This window comes from Argentina silus (assembly GCF_951799395.1).
Source record: "Argentina silus genome assembly, chromosome: 7".
In the NCBI taxonomy this organism is placed as follows: domain Eukaryota; kingdom Metazoa; phylum Chordata; class Actinopteri; order Argentiniformes; family Argentinidae; genus Argentina; species Argentina silus.
In genome coordinates, this window is record NC_139661.1 from 8065907 (window position 1) to 8088392 (window position 22486).

Genomic DNA, 22486 nt, shown 5'->3' on the forward strand with positions numbered 1-22486 from the left:
CTATCCCTGCTCTGGCTTTCTCGTTCTACAGAGCACACCCCTGCACACAGGTGTGCTGCATCAGGTCAGTACACGTACTTGCTCGACCGAATTTAGCAAGAATAAAAAACCTCTAATTATGCAAACTCAAACACTTATATTACAAACAGGCTCACACAACCCAATCTATATAATCCACCGATGGACAGACAGTGGCGGAATTAAGGCGCATATCTAAGCATATCGGGTTTTTTTTATAGCTTATATACTTTATAGAAACTCATAATGTGATATTTATAATAAAAGTGTGGATTAGTAGACGGCTTGAAAAGGTATTGCACTAGACACTTTTAAGGTATACCCTTTTAAGGTATTGCATATTCTCTCAAAAGTAACCATATTTTTGAGCTACGTAGTGGTACATTTTCTCGTGAAATGTGCAGGTATTTATTTATTTGTTTACATGTTCGCATGGTTCGTTTGCGTGTCCCTCCCCCAGCTTCAAAGAAACGCTGTAACGTGGTGACGTTGCGTTCTCACGTCACGCAGAATATTGGGTTGGAGATTCGCGGCGATGGCGATTCGGCTCTTCAACGGGACGTACTGAAACTGGCCTCGGATATGACTAATATTTATTTCTTCAAGTGTAATTTATTGCAAACCTGGTGCACTGATCTTCAGCTCAATTATTGGCTTTTCAATTCTCATGACTTCTTCCCTGGTGAGTTCGCCGGTTGTCTCCCTGCTTTGGTGTGTTTTGACAGAGGCCTCCGTTTTGGGGTCCGCCCTCCATCTCATAACAACAACAAAAACAGTTCCAGAGAGCTTCTAGCAAGCCAGCGCGGAGTACGACGTCCTAGCTAACGGAAAATAAGAATAGGTAGCAGAAGAAAAGGTACATCGGACCTATAAGCCAGCCTTTCCTTTTATCATGCTAGTCAGTCATACCAACGAAAATTGGCATACTCAGATAGCGTAACGTTAGATATTGTATCGTAGACTGGATATTACTAGCTAGCATAGCTAACCAACGACTGGTCGTGGAACTGGAGGAGTAATCTGTTCATTGCTATCTTAACTAGCTAACGTTGCAGTCAACATGGATCAAAAGAGAAAATAGCTAGTTAACAAGCAAACTTAATCTTAGTACAGTTAGACTAGTTTATGCAAGATGCAAAGCGCGGTTTAACCATCGTACCTAACGTTCCATTTGTGTACTGCAACTAGCAGTTGAGTTGTTCTGTTTACAAATTGGACGTCCATGTTTGACTGTGTCAATGATGATTATGAATGACAACCTGTAGTTACAGTGAAATTATAAAATAATTAGGAAAGTCCAATTTAATCGGCCTTGCAGTGGTGGAGATGAACATTGATCCAGGGAATCTGTCAACCTGGTTTGACCTATTGGATCAATATTTAGGCCTTGACTCTTAGCTAGTTCCTGTAAGCAGCAGTAACGGTTGAGCAAAACTCACAACTGGATAGATTGACGTTTAATGTAAAAACAATTAATTGATATGAATCTTTGTTATTTGTTTCTATTTTGGTGCTGTAGCTCACATTGATATTTCATAATGTTTGCAGGCCTACTTGTCAGAATAGTTCATGCAACTAACTCTACCTCCATTCTCCCTATAATGTCACAAAGATCTAGTAGGCCTACTCTGTCTTCCTATTTTCTTTAGCTATATCACTAACATTGAAAGTGATTTTAGTTAAGATGAATGTTTAGACTTAGTCTAAGCCTTCAGTTGATGTAGGGTTTAAGAGGGCTGCAGGTTCAGGTGCATGGTGGTCACGGGACAGGACTGAGAAGCTAAGGGGCTTAGCCTTCCCTGTGTGATTCTGAACACAGCCAGACTGCGTTGAGGCCATGGGTCACGAGCTTGCTGAACTTGAGTAAACATACTCCGCGTGTGTGTGTGCGCGCACCAGTATGTCATAGATATGTTTTATCAGTCAGTGCCAGCAGGGAGGAGGGTGTTTCTGAAGCATGCACTGCTGCAGAAGGCTGAGTTGGTCAAGGACTAACGTCCCTAGACTGTGCTTAGTCTCAACAATCAAGTAGGCTCAAAAGGGAATCAGGACTAGGAGAGCGCTGGGTGTTAGTGTACTGGAATTTTGTCTGCTCTCTGCGAAGCAAACCCATTGGCATCAGAAATGCTCCTGAAATGGTGTGTGTGGTCCTAAACCTCTAATTTACTTGGCTTCCCAGATCAGGTTTCAGTATGTGAATGTATGACCTTTACGATTATTTGTGGGTCTGGAAGAACAGGTATGATAGTTGGTTGCATATCTTGAACTGAGATGAGCCAAACTGCCCCAAGACCCAAATTACGCAATGGCTTTTTTCCATTCCACACATGTGTTTAAATGGTGTCTCTCACCTCACTTGCACTGTAACCACCAGCAGAGCTATATTTACCAGCGAATGAAGGACTATTGTTGATTGAATATTGCTGTGAAAAGTAAAGTAGTTTGCGATATAGGCGAAGAGTTTGAATTGCAATTGAAGCATTTGTTTGCTTTTTTCAACAAGTCGTGTTTTCTCTCTCTTTTGACACAGAATTCAATGTCTTCTCTTTAACCAACACTTGAAACACGGGATCATCAGGATAACACCTCACCTGTTGCTTATATTCTTTGGTAAGTTCTACAATCAGTAGGCCTTCATTACAAAATGTTCTGAGATTGTAATAGTTGACACAGGCAAAGCTACTGAAAACGGCTTAATATGTATGAGCTCTGTAACTCCACGTGTTGTAAGAATTATTGACAGAATGTGCACTCCAAATCTATCTGTCAGAGAACATTACTGTCATATGTGTGGTCAATGTCCATGAGGGATTGTTTACAATTGAACCCTTAGAATAAGATTAAAGGTTAATCTAAAAACAGAGTATTCTTATTTTATAGGGCAATGAAAAGGGAAAGTTATTTTGGGTAAAGCATTAACATATTCTTTCCCTTTCTTTCTTTGTCTTCACCCCAACTCCCTCCTACTCTCTCTACTCTACAGACTGAGATTTGGGTCCAGTGAGGAAGGCCTGTGTTCCTTGGACAGTGACCCACACTCCTTCACAGGGGCCATGGTAAAGTACATCCACTTCATGGGTGTTTTTACCCCACGAGAATAGCTGCTATCTGTACTGTGGCATGTGTGCCGTCTGCAGAATCGGAAACTCTCCCATTGATTTTCACGCTTTTAATCAGCTCTGTTTACCAGGGCCTAGACAGTTACATCAGCCACAGTGTCAGAGTTTCAACTAGACTGCTGCCTCAGCAGAGTATCTTTTATCTTGACAGGACATTTCAGTGGTAGTGATATGGTGGAATATAATCACTGTATGTGATGGGAGATATGTCCTCGGTCAGTCATAAACCCAGAGACTTAAATACATTAGTTTGTGTATGTCTGCTTGTGTCTGTTGGCGTGCATTCCTGTGCCTGCCCCCTGGCTGGCCCCTCCAGAGTGCTACCCCACACTGTGTCAGCTTGGCTCACAGACAGCGATGGGTAGGTCATGCTGAGCCAGCAGCCTGCAGGATATGCTGCCCCTGTCCTTTATTTGCCATGTCTATGGACCACCATAATCTCTCTTTGTCCTCACCAGTAGGGCCATGCTCTGACCAGACTGTACTCATAGACTGCCCCATAGTTGCTCATTGGCCCCAGGCTCCTCTTGAAGTACACTTTTTGGGGGATGAAGCATAGAGCATAGGCCTCCTCTGAATTCACTAATTTATTCCCTTAAACATGTACTTTGACTCTGCTTTCATGTTCATGCTTCACATTCCCAGCAAAGAAATGCCCTCTGTGGGTTTTTGAAATATTATTTTGGGGCATTATGCAACTTCAAAAAAGCTCATGTGTCGCACTGTTTTACTAGACAGTTGGCAAAGATAGCCCAGTAGAATTCAAAGGGGACCATAATTGGATCTAGCCACCCAAATTACATTTGGTGCTCTAATGTATTTAAGACTCTTGAGTGTAAATAGATTACTTATGATATGTTCTACTCAAGTGTAGAGTGCTCTGTTGGTGTCTGTTGCTGGCTCCAGTCATGGCTACACAGACAGGCTAAGTGCTAGTGATGAGAAGCCCTCAGTAGCTGCTTTTCGACAGCGGTGCCAATGCGTGCCAAGGCTTACTAGCGGCCGGCCAGCGTTCGAGTCCGTTTTAATTTCTACAGCTGGGCTTTCTACTCCTGTCCTGTATACAGTGCCTTCGGAAAGTATTCAGACCCCTTCACTTTTCCCACATTTTGTTGTGTTATAGACTCAATTTAAAATGGATTAAATTAAAAGAATTTGCCATCAGTCCACACACAATACCCCAGAATCACAAAGTGAAAACAGGTTTTTAGAAATTTCAGTAAATGTATTAAAATTGAAATACAAAAATACCTCATGTACGTAAGCATTCAGACCCTTTGCTATGACACTCACAAATTAGCTAAAATGCAAAAATGTCCTACAAAGTTGAATGGTGGAGAGGAAAAAGCACAGTCAATGGGACAAAATTGATCTATAACCAAGTGGCCAAAAATAATCCCTTATCTTAATCTCATATCCATATTTGTGTTTGCAACAATGAATTCAAGTGATACACCAGACACTTTCTTTGCTGTAAGTTGGGTGCAAATCCAGCACATGCAATGCAGTTTCCGCACCATCTCTTGTGTGAAGAATAGTGGTAGCTGCATCAAGTTATGGGTATGTTTGTCACTGGCAGGGACTGGGGAGTTTGTCAGGATCAAGAGAAAATTATGAAATTTGCTGAGTTAGTAGTGACATCCTAATCTACACAGTTTGTAATTGATTCCTATGCAAATCAGAGACCCTTTAAAAACAAAGATATTAATTCCAAAATTACATGAACTATTATGCTTGCATTAAGATCTACTCAGTTCAACTTATTGGGTGATTTGTTGATGACATTTTTGCATTTTATCTAATTTTAAGAGTGTCATAGCAAAGGATCTGAATACTTATGTACATGAGGTATTTCTGGATTGGATTTCTGGATTGATGGCGAATTCTTTTCATTTAATCCATTTTAAATTCAGTCTATAACACAACAAAATGTGGAAGAAGTGAAGGGGTCTGAATACTTTCCGAAGGCACTGTATTACAGTGCTGTGTGTGTGCGCGTGTGGAGAGAATTGGGAAATTGTACAGAGATGAGACAACAACGCCTGTTGTAACTTGGTTTCAGCATCACCCTTCCGTTTTCAAACTGACTCGCTGTCTAAACTCTGCCATATTTGGCTTAATCATTCGAACAACTGTTTCTATAGGCCTATGGGATATAGTTAATGTTAGTGAATGAGGCTATGATAGTTGCTTACTACCCTGGAAATCATGAAATCATGGGCTACCTCTGTTCTGATTGGCAGGAGGAGGAGGGGCAGCAGAGCTTGGAGTGTATCCAGGCCAATCAAATCTTCCCCAGGAAGCCCCCTGTCCTGGAGGAGGATAGCCTACAGGTGAGACGAGTGGCCTGCGCTCGTAAGCACGACTGAAACCAAAGACATAGCTGCACAGTGACATCGTTGTTATAGCTGTCAGTGATGTGTCAAGGACATAGACGTAGATGTTGAAATATGTGGGTGTGTTGTATATACGGCACCGTTTTCCAATGACAAGGTTCCACGGATGCCTTTCGATAAGTGTGATCTCCCTCGGTGCTAGGTGCCCTTCCCCGAGCTGCATGGCGAGTACACTGTGTACGTGGGGAGAGCAGAGGATGCCATCATCGCCATGTCCAGCTACCGCCTCCACATCAAGTTCAAAGAGTCCGTTGTCAACGTAAGTACACGCGGCTCAGTGAGTCATGGCTTTGGAGTTGATGGAGAAAACACACATGAAATGTCTTAAAACATCTCTCCATGGTCAGTGAAATCCCATTCCACTCCAGAGTGTATATTCCTGTAAGTGTTCCTTGACTTTGTTATGAATGGAGAGAGCCAGGGTGCCAGGGTGCCATTGCTGTAGGGGTGTCTGGGCTTTCTGGAGAGGGCAACCAGAGATGGACCTGGTGATAGATAGTCATTGGCGGCGGTGCCGCGTGACTGTTCTCATCAGGTCTGTTTTTGCACTCAGTCGCTCTACAGCTTTCTCTTTCCACTCGCCGTTGCCATGGTTGCAGTAATCCCGCCGGGGATGTACAACACTTCCGCCCTCTGCCCCCCCCCCCCCCCCCCCCCCCCTTTTCGCCGTGTTAAAGAGAGACCTGCTTTGTTACCAATGTCTGGTTACTTTCTCAAATGCTCATCCGTCATCCCTATGTTTAGACCAATTTTTCCCGAATTTATCAAAACAAGCGTTTACTTTGTTTGAATCTGCCTCTCACCACCTTAGTGTAGTATAAAGCAGTCGTACAGGTACTGTATTGTTTATTTTGGAACGTAGTGATTCTGGATCTACATTGTTTGGTATGTAAAAACCATGTGTCCACATAGGAACCTATTTGGTGAATCTGGGAGAAGAAATCGAAGAAGAGAAGAAAGAAGGAGAAGAAATCTACTCTTATAAGGCATTATACTCTAGGAACATCGTTAGGGCACTGACCATCAAATTGTCACATGCGTTCGATTTTTCCAGTCGTGCAGCCAGCTCACCTATCGTGATTGTTTTCATTGCTGCTGTCATTCAGTCACGGGTTTGTGGGGTAAAATTGGTCCTGAATGGAGCCTTGGTCTCATGCCAACATCGCCTCTCTGTATGGTCATGAAACAGAGCTAGTGTTCTCTTCACACATATTTGGATGAGATGGTAAAGCGCTTGCATCACATGGCTGTTGGTTCAGTGGCCACAAATCTGCCAGTGGAGAGAGAGAGAGAGAGCAGAACAGAGCAGTGAGCCCGTTAACAAGCACCCGAGGAATTTTGACTGTGGCCAGATTAGAGCCGTAGATTAAAAAGCAGGAATTAAAACACAGCTGAGGGATGTGAGGGAACGCGAGGAATGTGTGGCAACAGCACAGACACAGCTTTAACTCCATGTTTTCCCTGTTTTTTTCTCTTTTATTGTCCCCTCTGTTTTTGTTTTGGACATCAGAATTGTTGTTGTGAGGTGTCAGTAAGTACCCAGCAGCCCTGCACGGCGTGGTGCCCTCAGGCTGGGGTGGTTGACATGGCGATGGCGTGTGTGTTAACCCGCTGGACACTGCCTGTCGATCCTGCACGCTTTGGACTGTGTGTGAAACAGCAGCAGTAGCAGCACTCCCCGCCCACAGAGTCACTGCAGAGCAGAAAAGTGTTTTTGGTGGAACTCTCAATAAAAGTAGACATTCCCCAACAGTATCTCCCTACTGAAAATATGCCCATAATTCATAAGGCAAGTACTGCAGTCGTTTTAATTGGATTTGCATATGTCAAATACTTTTACAAACTAAATCAAGTGAGGTATTTGACACATGAATTTGACTGGATAACGTGAGAGTGTATTCATTAACTTTAATAATAGGGTAATACAGATGATTTTACTGCACCTTATTATCTGGCATTTTAGCATACTGCATTACAACCATTCTTCATGAGTGGAGAATACCAGGTATGGACTCTGTCTCAGCTCAGGGAGATGTGGAATTGAAGTGGAAATGCACGGTTTGGCAACTACTGTGGCTGATTTACATGATGCACCTGTAGGCGCCAGGAAGGAAGGTGTGATGTGTGCTCAGATGGAGTTGAAAAAGCAGTGCAGTGCAAAAAGACTCTTGGCATGACGAGGCTGTATATCACACCTAACATCAAACACTAGTCTACTAACTGGCTTGGAGCTAAGATAGTTAGTTGGTGAAGCTGTTGCACTTGAATTGACTTCATGTGGTTGAAGTCTCACTGTGGTCCCCCCGTCCCCCCCGTCTGATTCACCAGGTCCCACTGCAGCTCATTGAGAGTGTGGAATGCCGTGACATGTTCCAGCTCCATGTTACCTGCAAGGACTGTAAGGTTGTCAGGTAGGACCAGCGCTATACAGACACACACACAGACACACACACGCACACACACACACACAGAGTTGAGTATTGGATCAAAACCGGTGTGACTAGTGACCTCATTTGTCCTGAAGTTTTGTAGAGGTGTGATTGGGTTACTTGTGTTTCCCAGGTGTCAGTTTCCCACCTTTGAGCAGTGTCAGGAGTGGCTGAAGCGCCTGACTCCCGCCGTGCGCCCCCCACCTCTTCTGGAGGACCTCTTCTCCTTTCGCTTCCACGCCTGGTGTGCGGAGGTGTACGCCGGGGAGAAGGAGCAGCACGGGGAGCTGTGCAGGCCAGGTACGGAGACACGGGTGCCCTCAAACAACCTCCACACGGCGGTGACAGATCTACTTTCACCTTCCCGTCATCCGATCTCATCTCGCCGTCTCCTCTCTGCCCCCCCCCCATTAGGAGAGCATGTGACTTCCTGGTTCAAGAACGAGGTGGAGAGGATGGGCTTTGACACTCAAAACGCCTGGAGGATATCCGACATCAACAGCAAGTTCAGGTATAAGCAGCTACAGCAGCAGCAGCCCCCTGCCAGCCTGCATCCTACTGTGCTCATCTGATTACCCTGCCACCTAGAGCGGTGATATGATAACTCCTTCTCTGCTGTCACCACACCGCACACCGTCCGCTCTGTGTGTCTAACACAGAGGGCGGTTGTGCTACTGTCCTCCACTGGTAAGGGGCCCCCTGCAGATAAGGCCCTAGTCCAGGATTATGTGTCTAGGGGGACAAGAGGCTTTGTTGAGGGATCACTCAGCTTTGTGCCCTGCCTCTCTCCTCTCTAACCCCCCCCCCCCCCACACCCCTCTCTCCCGTGGTGCTGCCAGGCTGTGTTCCAGCTATCCCCAGCAGCTCTTGGTCCCAGCCTGGATCACAGACAAGGAGCTGGAGAACGTGGCAGCCTTCCGCTCCTGGAAGAGGTTCCCAGCCGTGGTGTTCAGGTGGGCTTGTCTGCCCGTCTGCCCGTCTGCCCGTCTGTCTGTCTGTCTGTCTGTCTGTCTGTCTGTCTGTCTGTCTGTCTGTGTTGTTAGTCAGAAAGAGAACATCATCATGCTGTCTGCCAGTCTGTGGCATGTACATGTGTATCTTTGTAAACTAATGTTTTCCGTAATGTCTTTAAATATATGCAAACACATTTTGTTTTCCCAATGTATTATTATTTTACCATTTTTAGTTCAGGGTGTTCCATATTGGAGGTCAAGTTCTCTCACAGGAACGCAGTGTTTGAATCCAGTGGCCATGTTGCCTACCCACACAGTGGAGTCTGTTGTTAGCTCTCTCCTGACTGTCCCATGCCTCCTCCTCCAGGCACCAGAGCACGGGGGCTGTGATCGCCCGCTGCGGCCAACCTGAGGTCAGCTGGTGGGGCTGGAGGAACGCTGATGACGAGCACCTGGTCCAGTCCATCGCCAAGGCCTGCGCTGTGGACGGCAGCTCACGCAAACACCTGGCTAACGGATCCTACACCAATGGCACAGACCTATCGGACACCGACTTTGGTCAGTCTGCTACATGCACACACACAACACACACACAAAGAGTACACACACACACACACACACACACACACACAGTGCTGAAGCATTGCCTTCCCCTCTGTTTTTGTGGACTTGCTGACAGTCAGTTGAGCAATGTGGCCTGTCAGGACTTGTCTTAGAGAGAGGCCTATTGTCACAGAGTGAGCAGGCTCAGACACAGACATATAACAACACCCAGATTAACTCTGATGAGAAATGCTTGATTCAGGTTTTATCAGATCACTGTGTTATTTGATGAGGCGGGGTATGATAAGTAACTCATCTGCCCGTGTGTATCAGAATCCTCCCTGACCAACAGCTCGGAGGTGGAAAGGTTGGCCATCCAGCCACACAAGTTGCTGATCCTGGATGCCAGGTCCTATGCTGCCGCAGTGGCCAACAGGGCCAAGGGAGGAGGTTGTGAGTGCCCAGGTAAGATGGCTCATCTCAGGGCCAGGACATTAGTATAATGAAGCCTATAGGTTGCATAGGATCTCTCAATTCACAGCAAGAAAGTATTTTATTTTATTTGTTTCGCCATATCTGTCTCTCCGGTTGTCCTCCATCTATCATAGAGTACTACCCCAATTGTGAGGTGGTCTTCATGGGCATGGCCAACATCCACTCCATCCGCAAGAGTTTCCAGTCTCTGCGTTTCCTCTGCACTACGATGCCCGACCCAGCCAAGTGAGTTGTGCCTAGCAGTGGGGGCCCGGTCAGACTTATGGGCTCACCGTGGACTACCGAGCTCCGATTCCTGATCCACGTCAGCTGAAACTACTACGCTTTCAGTTTCAAATCATGGTGGCATAGTAACTGTAGAAACTAGTAATCACAGCTGTGTTTTGTCCTTGGCCGTACATCTGGGCCAGATTTAGAAAGCTGGCCCAGCCCCAAACTCAAGGATTTCTTTCCATCTGCACTCACGGATTCCACTCAGGGATTTGTACTAGAATCATGCTGACTCTCTTAGAATCAAGAGCACATTGTTGACTGTATTCAGAAACAATAATGGTTATAGCTGTACCAAACATTTGTCAAAGTCAATGAAAGCCAAGTAGCTGAGATGGTTTCATTTAGTGTTGTTTGTCACATGTAGATGCCTGAGATCGTAAATGTGTCTCTATTTAACGAGGACGTTTTCTGTTGATGATTTTCTTTTCAGGGCTGGATCTGATTGTGTGGAACTGGGTGTGTTGTGTGTGTGGTGAAGCTGTGATCTGACTGTCCCTCTTTCTGCCCTGTAGCTGGCTGTCTGCTCTGGAGAGCACCAAGTGGCTGCAGCATCTGTCTCTGCTGCTGAAGGCTGCCCTGCTGGTGGTGAATGCTGTGGACCGCGACCACAGGCCCGTTCTAGTGCACTGCTCTGACGGATGGGACCGCACGCCCCAGATAGCTGCCCTGTCCAAACTGCTGCTGGACCCTTACTACCGCACTATTGAGGTATGCTGAGATAGTGGATGAGGCTCTGTAATGTTCTCATATGGGTCAGCATTGTTGTTGTTTTATCTTCAGATATGAACAGATACGAGGCGCGTTCAGTGGCGTTACCACACTAAGGCGCATACCATATCATTCTGGCCATCGACATATCCTGCATGTCATCCCTCCTCTCTCTCGCCCATCCTTCCTGTCAATCTCTACTATCTCTATCCCAATAAAGAAGAAATGCCCTAAAAAACATATATTTAGATGTGAACAGACACATGTCTAACTGTATCGTCTTTGTTCAGCCAAAGTGCTCATCTGAAAGTGTCACATCCTGTTGATTCTAACGATCGTTATTTCCTCTCTGTAGGGCTTCCAGGTGCTGGTGGAGACGGAATGGCTGGACTTTGGGCACAAGTTCGCTGACCGCTGTGGACATGGAGAGAACTCTGAGGACGTGAACGAGCGCTGCCCGGTCTTCCTGCAGTGGCTGGACTGTGTTCACCAGATGCAGAGGCAGTTCCCTTGCTCCTTTGAGTTTAATGAGGCCTTCTTGGTGAGCCTGGTGCTCTCGGATGAATGGAGTCAAACTCGTTTAGATCCGAGAATTGGATGTAATTGGATGCAACTGAATGTTTATATGTGGATTTGAATGAATGACATGTATTGATGTAAGTGGATGAATGTTTGTATCCATCTCTGGAATGCAATTACTGTGGGAAGGCGTTTGATATTTTTATTTGAGTTGTCAGAAATTGTACGCTCCCTGCTTATTATCATACCTGAGGTTTTGAGCAAGCTCATGCATGTCTGTTTTGTGTGTGTGTGTGTGTGTGTGTGTGTGTGTGTGTGTGTGTTTGTTTTCCTGACTTGTTTGCAGGTGAAAATGGTGCAGCATACCTACTCCTGTCTGTTTGGCACCTTCCTGTGCAACAGTGGGAAGGAGAGGGAGGACCGTCACGTTCAGGAAAGGACCTGCTCCGTGTGGTCTCTGCTGCGACCAGCTAACCGCGCCTTGAGGAACATGCTCTACTCCTCCCACTCAGAAATCGTATGCCTATCCCCCCCCCATTTATTTTTAAACATTCCTCCGTGCTTCACAGACAATGCATGGATGCCCTAGAGCACTATATTTCATCGTGTTTGTCTGCTTTTAATGTTTATGGTTCTAGACATAAGCTTGATTTATGACGTGGCGCTGTCCTCTGGGTGTCAAACTGCATTTTTGTGGCCAATTTTTTTTTGTTGCTATTGTACTTTATTGCAACAATTGCCTTGCTTGCGGAAGACGTGCATGAGGGCTCTCCGCTGTATTTTTATTTGAGCAAAATATCTCTGCGGTCTATCTGCAGTTCTTCTATCTAAAGCACACTGGCTGTTGTTCTAGGTGCTCCACCCAGTGTGTCACGTGCGTAACTTGATGCTGTGGACGGCAGTGTACCTGCCCAGCTCCTCCCCCACCACACCCTCTGATGAATCGTGTGCGCCCTATCCTGTGCCAGGTGCCAATCCTGAGGATGCTCCCCTGGGCAGGTGAGCCTGCCACACTGCTACCTACTCTCTGGTGTAAGATAAACCCAGGTTGAGGACCCTACAGGTAGAGATGACCCTTGCTCCATACCCGCTCGTCTCAACTGCTTCTCAGGGTCCTCGTAGTCATGGATAACAGAGACAGTTCTATGCTCTGCTTATTCCATGTCTCATGACTTTGATTGTGTCATGAAAGAGGAAAATAAGTCAGCTGCGGCTGTTAACCACAGTAACATACCCATGTTTTTTGTGGATATTGTTTTGGACAAACAAAAGTTGTTCTGTATTTCAAAAACAACTCTGAATGTATTTTTTGTGCAAGATTAACTGTTTGTTTAGGCCTTCCTTGATTAATGGGTTATCGGGGATAACATTTAATTGTAAATTCAAATCTTGTATCATTTTCCTCAATCACTTTAGCTGTGCTTTGCCCTGCAATTTCCATGAACAAATATATATCTCTTAATCCTGAACATTTTGTAATGATTAACTGAGTACACTGCCCCAGTTTCAATTGTGAGGCCTCAAAGACACTGAACCATTATGTAGATGAAAAGGCCATGAAGAAAGGCTGTTTCCATGTGCTAATCAGCTCAATTCCCCTCTTTTTTCCCTTCCGTCTCAAAGACGCCCCAAGACCCGGTCCTTCGATAACTTGCCCAGCGCGTGTGAGTTGGGAAGCTCGCTGGCTCCAAACCGGCGCTCCAGTGATCCGAGCCTGAACGAAAAGTGGCAGGACCACCGGCGCTCTCTGGAGCTCAACATTGCTGTGGGGCCTGACGGAGGAGCAACACAGGAACAGGAGGGCCGGGCCAATGGCCAGCCTGGAGCAGGGCCTATGGCGGGCTCGGCTGACTCTGAGACCGAGGACAGCCCTCAAGGCGAGCAGACGGATTTGAAGGAGGGTGCCTTGCAGGGCCCGCTACCAGCGGGAGAGGCTGCGGAGGAGGAGGAGGTGGAGCTCTCTGTGGCATTGGCTGAGGGACAGATGGAGAACATCCTCCAGGAGGCCACAAAGGAAGAGGCTGAGGCTAACGCTCAGAGAGAGGCTAACGCTGCTACCGCTGCAAATGCCGCTGTTGCTCAGACTCTGAGCGATGCCAATGTCAATGGAATGGAGAAAGAAAAGGAGGCGAGCACCAGTGATGCAGAGACTGAGCAACATGCTAACATCAATGGGGCTGAGACTCAGAGAGAGCCTATTACGAATGGTCATCATCCAGAGAATGGCACAGATGATGAGCCTGATGAGTCTAGTATCTCTCCAGTTGTTTCTCCCCTGCCTTCTACTCTGCCCACAGAGGATCCAGAGGAACGGGAGGCTGTAGAGGTCCAGGAGTCTGAGGGGTTGGTGGAGCAGGTTCTGGAAAACTGCACTACTGAGGGGGAGCCAGGCCAAAGCCTCAGCCCCTCCAGCTCAGTCCAGCCAGCCACAGCTTCCCTTAGGACTATGACCAATGGCTTTGGGGAGAGGACACCAGAGGAGCCAGAGGCTACTGAGAATCACTGCCCAGAGTCAGACCCTGAGTCCAGCAGAGCCCTGTCAGAGGTCTTTGAGCAGCCTGACAAGAGGCCCTCCCTCATGGAGAGCTCCACAGAGACTCTCACTGAAGAGACTTGCATCAGGCCAGAGGCTCCAGTGCAGGAACTCGTCTGCCCAGACCCACAGCCCTGCAATGAAGGCAGGAGCCAACCCCCCTGCCACAGGAGAGAGAACGTCAACGGGGCAGAGGCAGAGGCAGAGCAGGGGGCCCCCAGGACTTTAAATGGAGGCAGCAAGCGGCCCTCTCTCAGTGCCTTCCATTCTGTGAGTACTGAGCCCAGCCGGGAAGGGCTGTGTAATGGTGAGAACTCTGAGGGGGAGCCCTGCGGCCCTCACTGGGCCAAGGTGAACGGCGAGCGGGCCCCACTGAGCCGGCAGGTGTCCCTGGCTAGCTGCAGCTCCCTGACCCTCCACCCCCGGGGCAGCTGCTCCCAGCACCGCTGCTTCCACACCCTGCTAGGACGCCACGCCACCAGCCCTGAGCAGCCGTCCCGCAGCCACCTGGACGATGACGGCCTGACGCTCCACACAGATGTCATCCAGCAGCGGCTAAGGCAGATCGAAGCGGGCCACCAGATGGAGGTGGAGACTCTGAAGAAGCAAGTGCAGGAGCTGTGGAGCCGTCTGGAGAGCCAGCACCACAATGGCTCCCACAGGATCAATGGAGACATGGGAGACGAAGTGGTAAGGCCCAGCTCTGACACCATGCTTTTCACTGTCAAGTCAACTCTGTGTTAAAACCTGACCCAGATCAACTTTGCTGAATCTAAGCTTCAGGTTGACAGCTCTGAGGAAAAACGTTCTATTAGACCAGGAAGAAACCAGACATTTTAGGGGCCTCTGTAGTTCATATCGCAATAAATGTGTCCTATTTCATTCCCTCTTATTCAGACCTCAATGACAGACTCTGAGTACAACCTGGACCCTAATTGCCTGTCACGCTGCAGCACGGAGCTCTTCTCAGAGGCCAGCTGGGAGCAGGTGGACAAGCAGGACACTGAGGTAAGCTGTCTGGCTTTAATAGGAGAGGGGAGAGCTGCACTATGGACTAAGGAGGCTTTTGACTTTGGGAGTAGATAGTTAAAAGTTTGGCTGACCCTAAGATGAGAGCTAGGAACTGAGATTTGGCTGCTCCTTGCAGGTTACCCGCTGGTACCCGGACCACTTGGCAGCCCAGTGCTACGGGTGTGAGAGTAGGTTCTGGCTCGCCACCAGGAAGCATCACTGCAGGTAACTTATCCTTGCTATGGCTTCAACAGGCCTGCCCTCTGGATCACTATCACTGCTCTTATCTGATATGATGAGACTTCAGGAGACAATGCTCAGTTGAAGTTGCTTGTTGATATACGTTTTGTGCTAATTTTGCTTCACCCCCCCCCCCATGAGTTACCTGCCCTGCTCATGTTCTGTCTGTTTGGGCAATTTTTGGTTTGCAAATATTACGCCCCTTAATTCAGGTGTTGTAACATGATTTGCCTTATGCCCACAGGCATCAGGGATAAATGACAATGGAACGTTGTCATTCTATCTTTCCCCCATTCTGTTAGAAGAAAAACTATTGTTTTGTCAATGAATATGCTATTAAGTGTTTTTGAATGCAACAAATCTTTCATGCAGGTCCTTTTATAGTCTCAGTGGGTCAGATGATTGCATTTCCTCTTTTTGGTTTTCTCATTTCCCCATATTGTTGCTGTCCTTCTGTTACTTCCCCTCCTCTCTGGGTCAATGTGCAGTCAGCTTCAAAATGTTTTCATAGGATTTGTATTTATTGCGGCTGTTTGGTTGGTCGGATTACAGTTCATCTATGCACTAAGACAACTTGTTTACAGTTACCATCCTGGGTAAGCCAGCTATGGGCAGCAGGCTAGTTTACTAGCATTAGTTTAGTCCCAGTCCAGCAGGGCACTCACAAGGCCAGATTGTAAAATAATCAACACAGTGTAGCTTAGGTTTTATTTCTATTAAGCCGATTAGGGCAGTTTTAAGGTATCCATGTGTCTTTGCTTTGAGCCCAACAGTTTCAACTAAGATGACAGCTAGCCTCGTCAATAAAATAGTAATTAGACAGCATGTTAGTTTATAAGGGGGAGATAAGCAGCAATGTTTGTAACTGATTGTGTTGAGCACAGTTGAGGAAGTAAAGTCATCAATCAACACCATGGGGAGAGGAAATGTTGGCTATATGCCGCGATAGGATTGGGATAACTCAATGTAACTGGATACTTTAGAAGAGTATGTAAAGTAGTATGCAAAAAAGGGGTCTAGAGTTTCTGACAGATGAAAGGGGAAAGCAGGGCGTTAGGACTGAATTAGAACAGACACTAGACACCTAGCTCTACCATACTATCAGTGCCAGTGTAGAGGGCAGTGTTACTGAGTCTGGTCTGGTGGTCTGGGCCAAGCTCTGATGGCTGCTCTTCTCCATTCTCTACCCCCTCTCCTCCACAGTGGCAGGGAGCCTGTCCAAGAGGCCTGGTGAGATACGGCTCCACTGACCCATCTCTCCCTTCCCCTCTCATGTGCCATTAACCCTGCATTGCTCCACCTTTTTGGTTGACATCATCCTCCTAACCCAACACCATTACCCCCCCCCCCCCCCCCCTACCAACACCCCACCCCTACACATACTGCATTTGGCTTTCCCCTGCTCTCTTTATGTTTGGCCGTATTCTCTTTAAGAAGCTCTCAGAGATGCCTCTCACGCGACCCTGATGATGTGCATTTCCTGTCTGGGAATTTGTCATGTGGAATGGATGGGCATGAACCTAAGACAAAAATCTCGGAAATGGATATTAACATGTGATAAGCTGTCCGTCATGGCATTGAGTAGGGTGCTCTGCTCTCCGGGTGTGCGGAGGGTTGGAGGCCTTTTCTCAATATTGTTTCACCTGGAAATGTCTAATTTAATGACCTGTTGAGCCACTCCTATTGAAACGTGGCCAGGGGACCATGGACTCCCCCACACCACCGCCCCTTTGCCATAGCACCTCATTATACTGCAGCCCAGGCCCCCCCCCCCCCCCCCCCCCGCATCTCACCCCTCACCAGCACAGCATGCTACTGGAAGCTACTCAATGACTCACTGTAGTCACTGTACATGACAAGGGCTCATACACAAGTTTTCAGGGTGATTTTAGTCGCTGTTTAGGCTACTCTTAGGACCGTTTATTTTATAAAAATCGTAATTAACACTTTTTCAGAGAAGTGCAGTCAGGTGAAAGCTGCTATTATGTGTGTGCGTGTGAGCATGGTTTGACTTTTGAATAAGCATGATATGATGTCTACGTTTGGAACCTGACCAACTGTTATTTACTCAGTGAATTTGCTCATCTTTCCAATGATGAAGAAGTTGTTGTACTACGTTGCACTGTGCCAGAAACCATGAGGATTGTCAATCAGTGAAAATTAAATGATTGTCAGAGAAAATTAGATTAATTTGGCTATGGTAATCATGAACATTATGTTCTGCATCTCTATTAAGGGGTCTTTAATGATGCATGAGGTTTTCTTTCCTAATCACTCACTCACGCAATGAGGAAGTTCGTCATTGAAACTGACCCCCCCCTCTCTGTCTCCCCCTACAGGAACTGTGGGAATGTGTTTTGTGCCAGCTGTTGCGACCAGAAGATCCCTGTGCCAAGTCAGCAGCTGTTTGAGCCCAGCCGCGTGTGTAAGAGCTGCTATGGCAACCTCCAGCTCAATACGGCTCCCATGGACCTGGAGCTGGAGACGCCCATCACAGCCAGCTCCAACTAGGGCCATGGGGCGACATGGGACGGGGACGGGGACGGGCCAGACCCCCCAGCATGACACAGGCACACTGCTGAGGAACGCAGGAGTCACAGAATGTCCCATGTACGTGTGTGTGTGTGTGTGTGTGTGTGTGTGTGTGTGTGTGCGCGCTGCAAAATATGGATTTTCATGTATATACAATGCCGGATGTAGTGGAGGAAATGCAAATAACGTCTTTGCGAGAGGCAAAACACATTGAATGGTGCTTATGCACAGGAATGAATGGACAGAAAGACTGAGGGAGTGTGTGCGAGAACTCACACACACACACACACACACACACACACAGAGGACTGCTGTAAGTGTTGGGAGGAGGCAGTGATGGACTGGGACTGCGATGGAGGGATGACGGGAGAGAGAATGGACTGCCTGGTTCTTCTGGCCAGGTGGGCACGAGAGGGTGGTCTCACACGATGCTGGGAAGTCTTCTTGAGGGCTTTCGTTCACCTGAAACATTTCTAAAGCATTTTTAACCCATTCACAATTCTCTCGGAACAGATTTCTATGTACCATAATCTCCCAAAGACCTTTCCTGTCCTCACAGTGTGAGATCTGGGAATGTTAGAGGGAAGGCTATGCTCTCGGAAGGAATTGACAAGGCTCAACAAACTGCTTCAGCGTCCAGAGATAAGGCTAGACATCGATGGAGAGCCCCTCCATTGTTATTGGGTGAACACCTGGATGACCTGGGGCTAGGCACTAAGGACTGAACCCTAAATTGAGATATGTGCCTACCACTTTATTTTCAACGGAAAATCTTCCATTGACAACAATGCATTTTTTTTTTTTTTTTTAAACATACAGTTTGAGTTTTGGGGGTTTATCTCAAGTTAGGATTCACCCCTAACTGCTCTAAGCAGGAAGGGGCTATGGGATGTCTGAGATCTAATGAGCATTAGTTTGAATGGCATTAAGGTTTGAATCCTCTCATAGCTTGTTTCATTTTGCCCTCCCTCGGTTTGGTTGCCAGTTTCTACACACACACACACACACACAGCAGGTATCTAGTGAAGAGTGTAGTGATGATGTTAACAGCTGGTAATTACAGCAGCAATTCAGTATGCTAACACTCTGATTGAGAAGAGCATCTGCTTTTGAGAGAAGTAGTGAATTAGGCCATGGTGACATTGTCAGTTTCAAGACTTAATAAGGTCGAGGTTGTGTTGTGCCAGGGAGAGGCTGTGTGTCATTTCACTTTTGTTTACTCTGCCTTCATGCCCTTCACTCAAAATCAAGATTACCCTTCTCCCAATTGACCCAGAAGGCACTGGGAGTATGGTGTTCTTTTTAGTGTGCCTTTCATCATGTTGTTCTGTTCATCAGTTCAGTTTAAATCAGTAGTGATGTGTGGTTGCCATGTGGTCGCTAGGGGATACATTTCTTTCACGTTTTTCTAGTAATTTCCTTAACACAAACTTGTTTATACAAATGCATCAGATCTACCCACCCTTGCTACTTCTTAGTTAGCAGGGACCCTCTAGTTAGCAGGGACCCTCTAGTTAGCAGGGACCCAAGGGTAAATGTTTGCCTTAACAGCCGCGTTGCAACCATTGCGTCACTTGGATTTAAAGGCTGGAAGTGATGGATTGAGGATGGTGTTGAAATGTATACTACATCAGCATGGAGCAACCAGTGACACTAGAGGGCGCTCTTGGCTGGTCTGCTCAGTCATCTCCACATGAAAAAGAGAAGAGCACCTTTCTGTTGTCGCCCTAGAGACACCCTACCCTGCCTAAAGGCCATATAATGACCTCCTCGCATACACACTTTTGTAAAATAAATGAATAAATAAATGAAATAATATATTCAGATACGTATATAGCATTTAAGAAAATGTATAGAATCCTTGAATAGTGGCTCACTAAATTAGTCACCAAAACGTTTTTGTTTTTGTTTCATTTGTATCTTTTCTTTTTGTTGATAATTGCAGAAAATATATTTGCTTCCTGTTGAAAACACAGGTGTGGATTTTTTAAAAAGCGAAGCAGGGTGTCCTGTTCTGATGCTGCAGCGGTTTTCCCATTTTTAAATGCTATCAGTTCCTTTTCATTATTTATTGATGTTTTATTTTTGAATTGTTGCTCAAATTCTGACAATTCAATTGCCACAGGATAATCAGTGTTTATCAGAAGTGGATCTGAAGGACCATTTGAGAAGATGGCCCTAATCAATAAGATGCCTATGCAAGCACTGAGAGAATGGTGGTCCAAAACAAGTAGCCTGAACCCAAACTAAACCCCTATTGCCCCTCTCTCACTCTCACTCACACACACACACACACACACACACACTCCACTCATATACATGCACACACTACCTCTACCATACACACATACTTAAAAAGATGGAGCCCCTCCATACATACTTATACATGCTCAGAGACATACACACTGCGCTTGTCGTTGTTGATTGTTGCTTTTCAGATTTTTAGCATCAAGAATGGCCTTTGTTATTATTCATTTTGTGTTTTACAAGCAATCATATGAAGCATTAAAGGTACAAAAACAACTCTAGACTATGTTCAAGATTCTCAAGACTGCCAATCTTTGATGACATATTTTACACTAGCAGTACAGTCAATTGAGTAAGGATAGGAGCACATTGGATTCATATATCCATTCATCTCTGACTGAATCTCCACCTTTATGTGCAGTAGGGCCACAGTGACTGTATGTAGACCCAGTTTGGGCAGAGATCTGTAAACCATGGCAGGGCCCAGAGAAGACTGTTCACTCAATGCCCTTCTGTAACATTTACCTTGTACATTTCAAAGGCTGAGCTGAGTGTTCCATGGCTTCAGATCTCTGGGCCACGGGGTTCTTTTTTGTTATCATTTCCCAAACTGTGGTTTGACCTTGAGGGCTAAAACAGGTCTGGAGTAATGTCCCTTTAGACACTTGATTGTTCCTGGTTCCCTGCAGTATCACTGTTCCCCTCTGCCCAGGTGGAGTGGTAAAAATGGGACAGTTTCTCCGTCACAGGCATGTGGGGCACAATCCATGAATGTGAATTGTAAACAAAAAAACTAACAAAAAAAAGGATTTAAGTGACTTTTTTGCACAACATTTAAGTTTATCAAAGTAGACACTGCCACAGACGTAAATGAGAATAAAGCTGAAAATTGAAGTCCGATGTTCTATTCAGTGATCTAATTCAGTTCGGTAACCCACAAGCTGTGGACTCCATGAGGGATAGGCTTGTCATTTTGGAGTGTTGGTGCTGTTGTGGGGCATGGCTGGATCTGAGTATGTGAGAGGGTTTGGGGGAGTAATTGTGAGAGGAGAGGATGTACACATTGTTTTCTGGAGGATCCCTGGCTATATGCTTTGCCCAATTGGGTTTTGAGTAATCTTGCTCTGCTTATTTGTTTTTGTTTTTTTTCTTCACTAATGTGATTTAAGAAGCTGCCGTTCACCTAGTTTCCTGTAGGAGGCATCTCTGCAATGGCCCAGTAGGCAGGTGTGTCTGTGTGTCTGTGTGTGTGTGTGTGTGTGTGTGTGTGTGTGTGTGTGTGTGTGTGGGGCTGTCTGTGTGTGTGTGTGTGTGTGTGTGTGTGTGTGTGTGTGTCTCTTTTTTGGGGGAGACTGGTGCCAAGCAGTTCTAATACGGGTCTCTCACAAAGGGATCACTCATGTGCTTTTGTTTTATTTCCCTCCTTTCCCTTTTGTTTGATAAGCACTTTCAACCTTTTCATGTCTCATCTGTCGAAGAGGACTTTGTAGCTGTACATAGCGGTTTCCTGTAACAACAAGTGCTCCTTGTTTAGAATGAATATTTTGTTTTGTTGAATTTACTTTGAAGAGCATTACATTGTTGTAGAATTAAAGGAAAATTAAACAGGCTATTTCCATGTGTCATTTGCTGACAGGGACATGCAAAAGGTTTAATGTGAAACAAATTATATGCAAGATGTTGAGTCTAATGAGATCAGTACAAATAAGAACCTTGCCATATTGCCAGAATTGCTCAATCATGTTTAATGTATGTGTACATTTCTATAAATCAAGAAAATCTTTAGTTTATTGTCTTACATTGATGTATACTCATTGAATGCAAATTCAAGTGAATACATGACAGAAAAACACAACCAAAAAATCAAGGTCAAAAAGCAACAAGTGCTGCTCTTAATTACTCATGCTCTTTGAGATGACGAATGGAGATTTCATTTTTGATCGTTTGTAAAGGAAGCGATAATAGAGAGTGACAAACCCTGACGATTACTGGACTTCATAGTTCACTGCACAGAAGTAAGAACAGGACATCTGTACCATAAGCAGCTGCAGCAGCAGACTCCAGAGCAAGCTGAGGTCAGGGTCAGCCAGCTCGACTGCCTGGGATCTAAAATCAGAAACAAAGCTTATATGCTTACTTATCTTAGGTATACTGAAACAACACAAGGAACACTTGTAGCAAAACATCGTTATTCTTCTCTTACAAAGTATGGTAAGATGAGAACTGTTATTAGGCAATCATATGCAAGTAGATATCAAAGTCCATTTAGTCAAGAGGACCATATAAAGTTGATCCAAAAAGAAGACTGGTCATGTAGAAATAATGGGTTTTTGAATCCTGTTCAAATCAAATCTCCAGTGCAAAGTGAAGAGCTCATACGCATTCCCATCTCAGAACCCATTTTCAGTTTCATTGTGCATTGTCATGGTGATTGAATGTTGGCATGATATTCCAGCCATAGAAAAGCTAA

At 45.9% G+C, this 22486-nt stretch overlaps 1 protein-coding gene across 3 annotated transcripts; it reads left to right on the forward strand.

Annotated features, from left to right (window-relative positions):
• Positions 1 to 550: 550 nt before the first annotated feature.
• Positions 551 to 21628, forward strand: mtmr3 (myotubularin related protein 3). Of its 3 annotated transcripts, XM_083672764.1 has the most exons (21): positions 551 to 700; positions 2549 to 2628; positions 3002 to 3074; positions 5381 to 5470; positions 5676 to 5792; positions 7862 to 7944; positions 8096 to 8262; positions 8377 to 8473; positions 8802 to 8915; positions 9283 to 9473; positions 9792 to 9923; positions 10067 to 10178; positions 10739 to 10934; positions 11290 to 11475; positions 11800 to 11970; positions 12307 to 12452; positions 13077 to 14676; positions 14884 to 14994; positions 15134 to 15222; positions 16441 to 16467; positions 17577 to 21628. In XM_083672764.1, exons 3-21 carry the CDS (start codon positions 3072 to 3074, stop codon positions 17746 to 17748), a joined length of 3804 nt encoding a protein of 1267 aa, XP_083528890.1. In that variant the 5' UTR covers positions 551 to 700; positions 2549 to 2628; positions 3002 to 3071; the 3' UTR covers positions 17749 to 21628. The 3 variants fall into 3 exon arrangements, with proteins under 3 accessions (XP_083528890.1, XP_083528891.1, XP_083528892.1); XM_083672765.1 differs by lacking the exon at positions 16441 to 16467; XM_083672766.1 differs by lacking the exons at positions 15134 to 15222; positions 16441 to 16467.
• Positions 21629 to 22486: the final 858 nt, after the last annotated feature.

Excerpts from the sequence above, each read along its gene's own strand:
- mtmr3 (XM_083672764.1), top strand. Across the intron at positions 9,924-10,066 it reads AGGAGGTTGTGAGTGCCCAG|AGTACTACCCCAATTGTGAG; the intron begins GTAAGATGGCTC and ends CATCTATCATAG. Across the intron at positions 15,223-16,440 it reads ACCAGGAAGCATCACTGCAG|TGGCAGGGAGCCTGTCCAAG; the intron begins GTAACTTATCCT and ends TCTCCTCCACAG.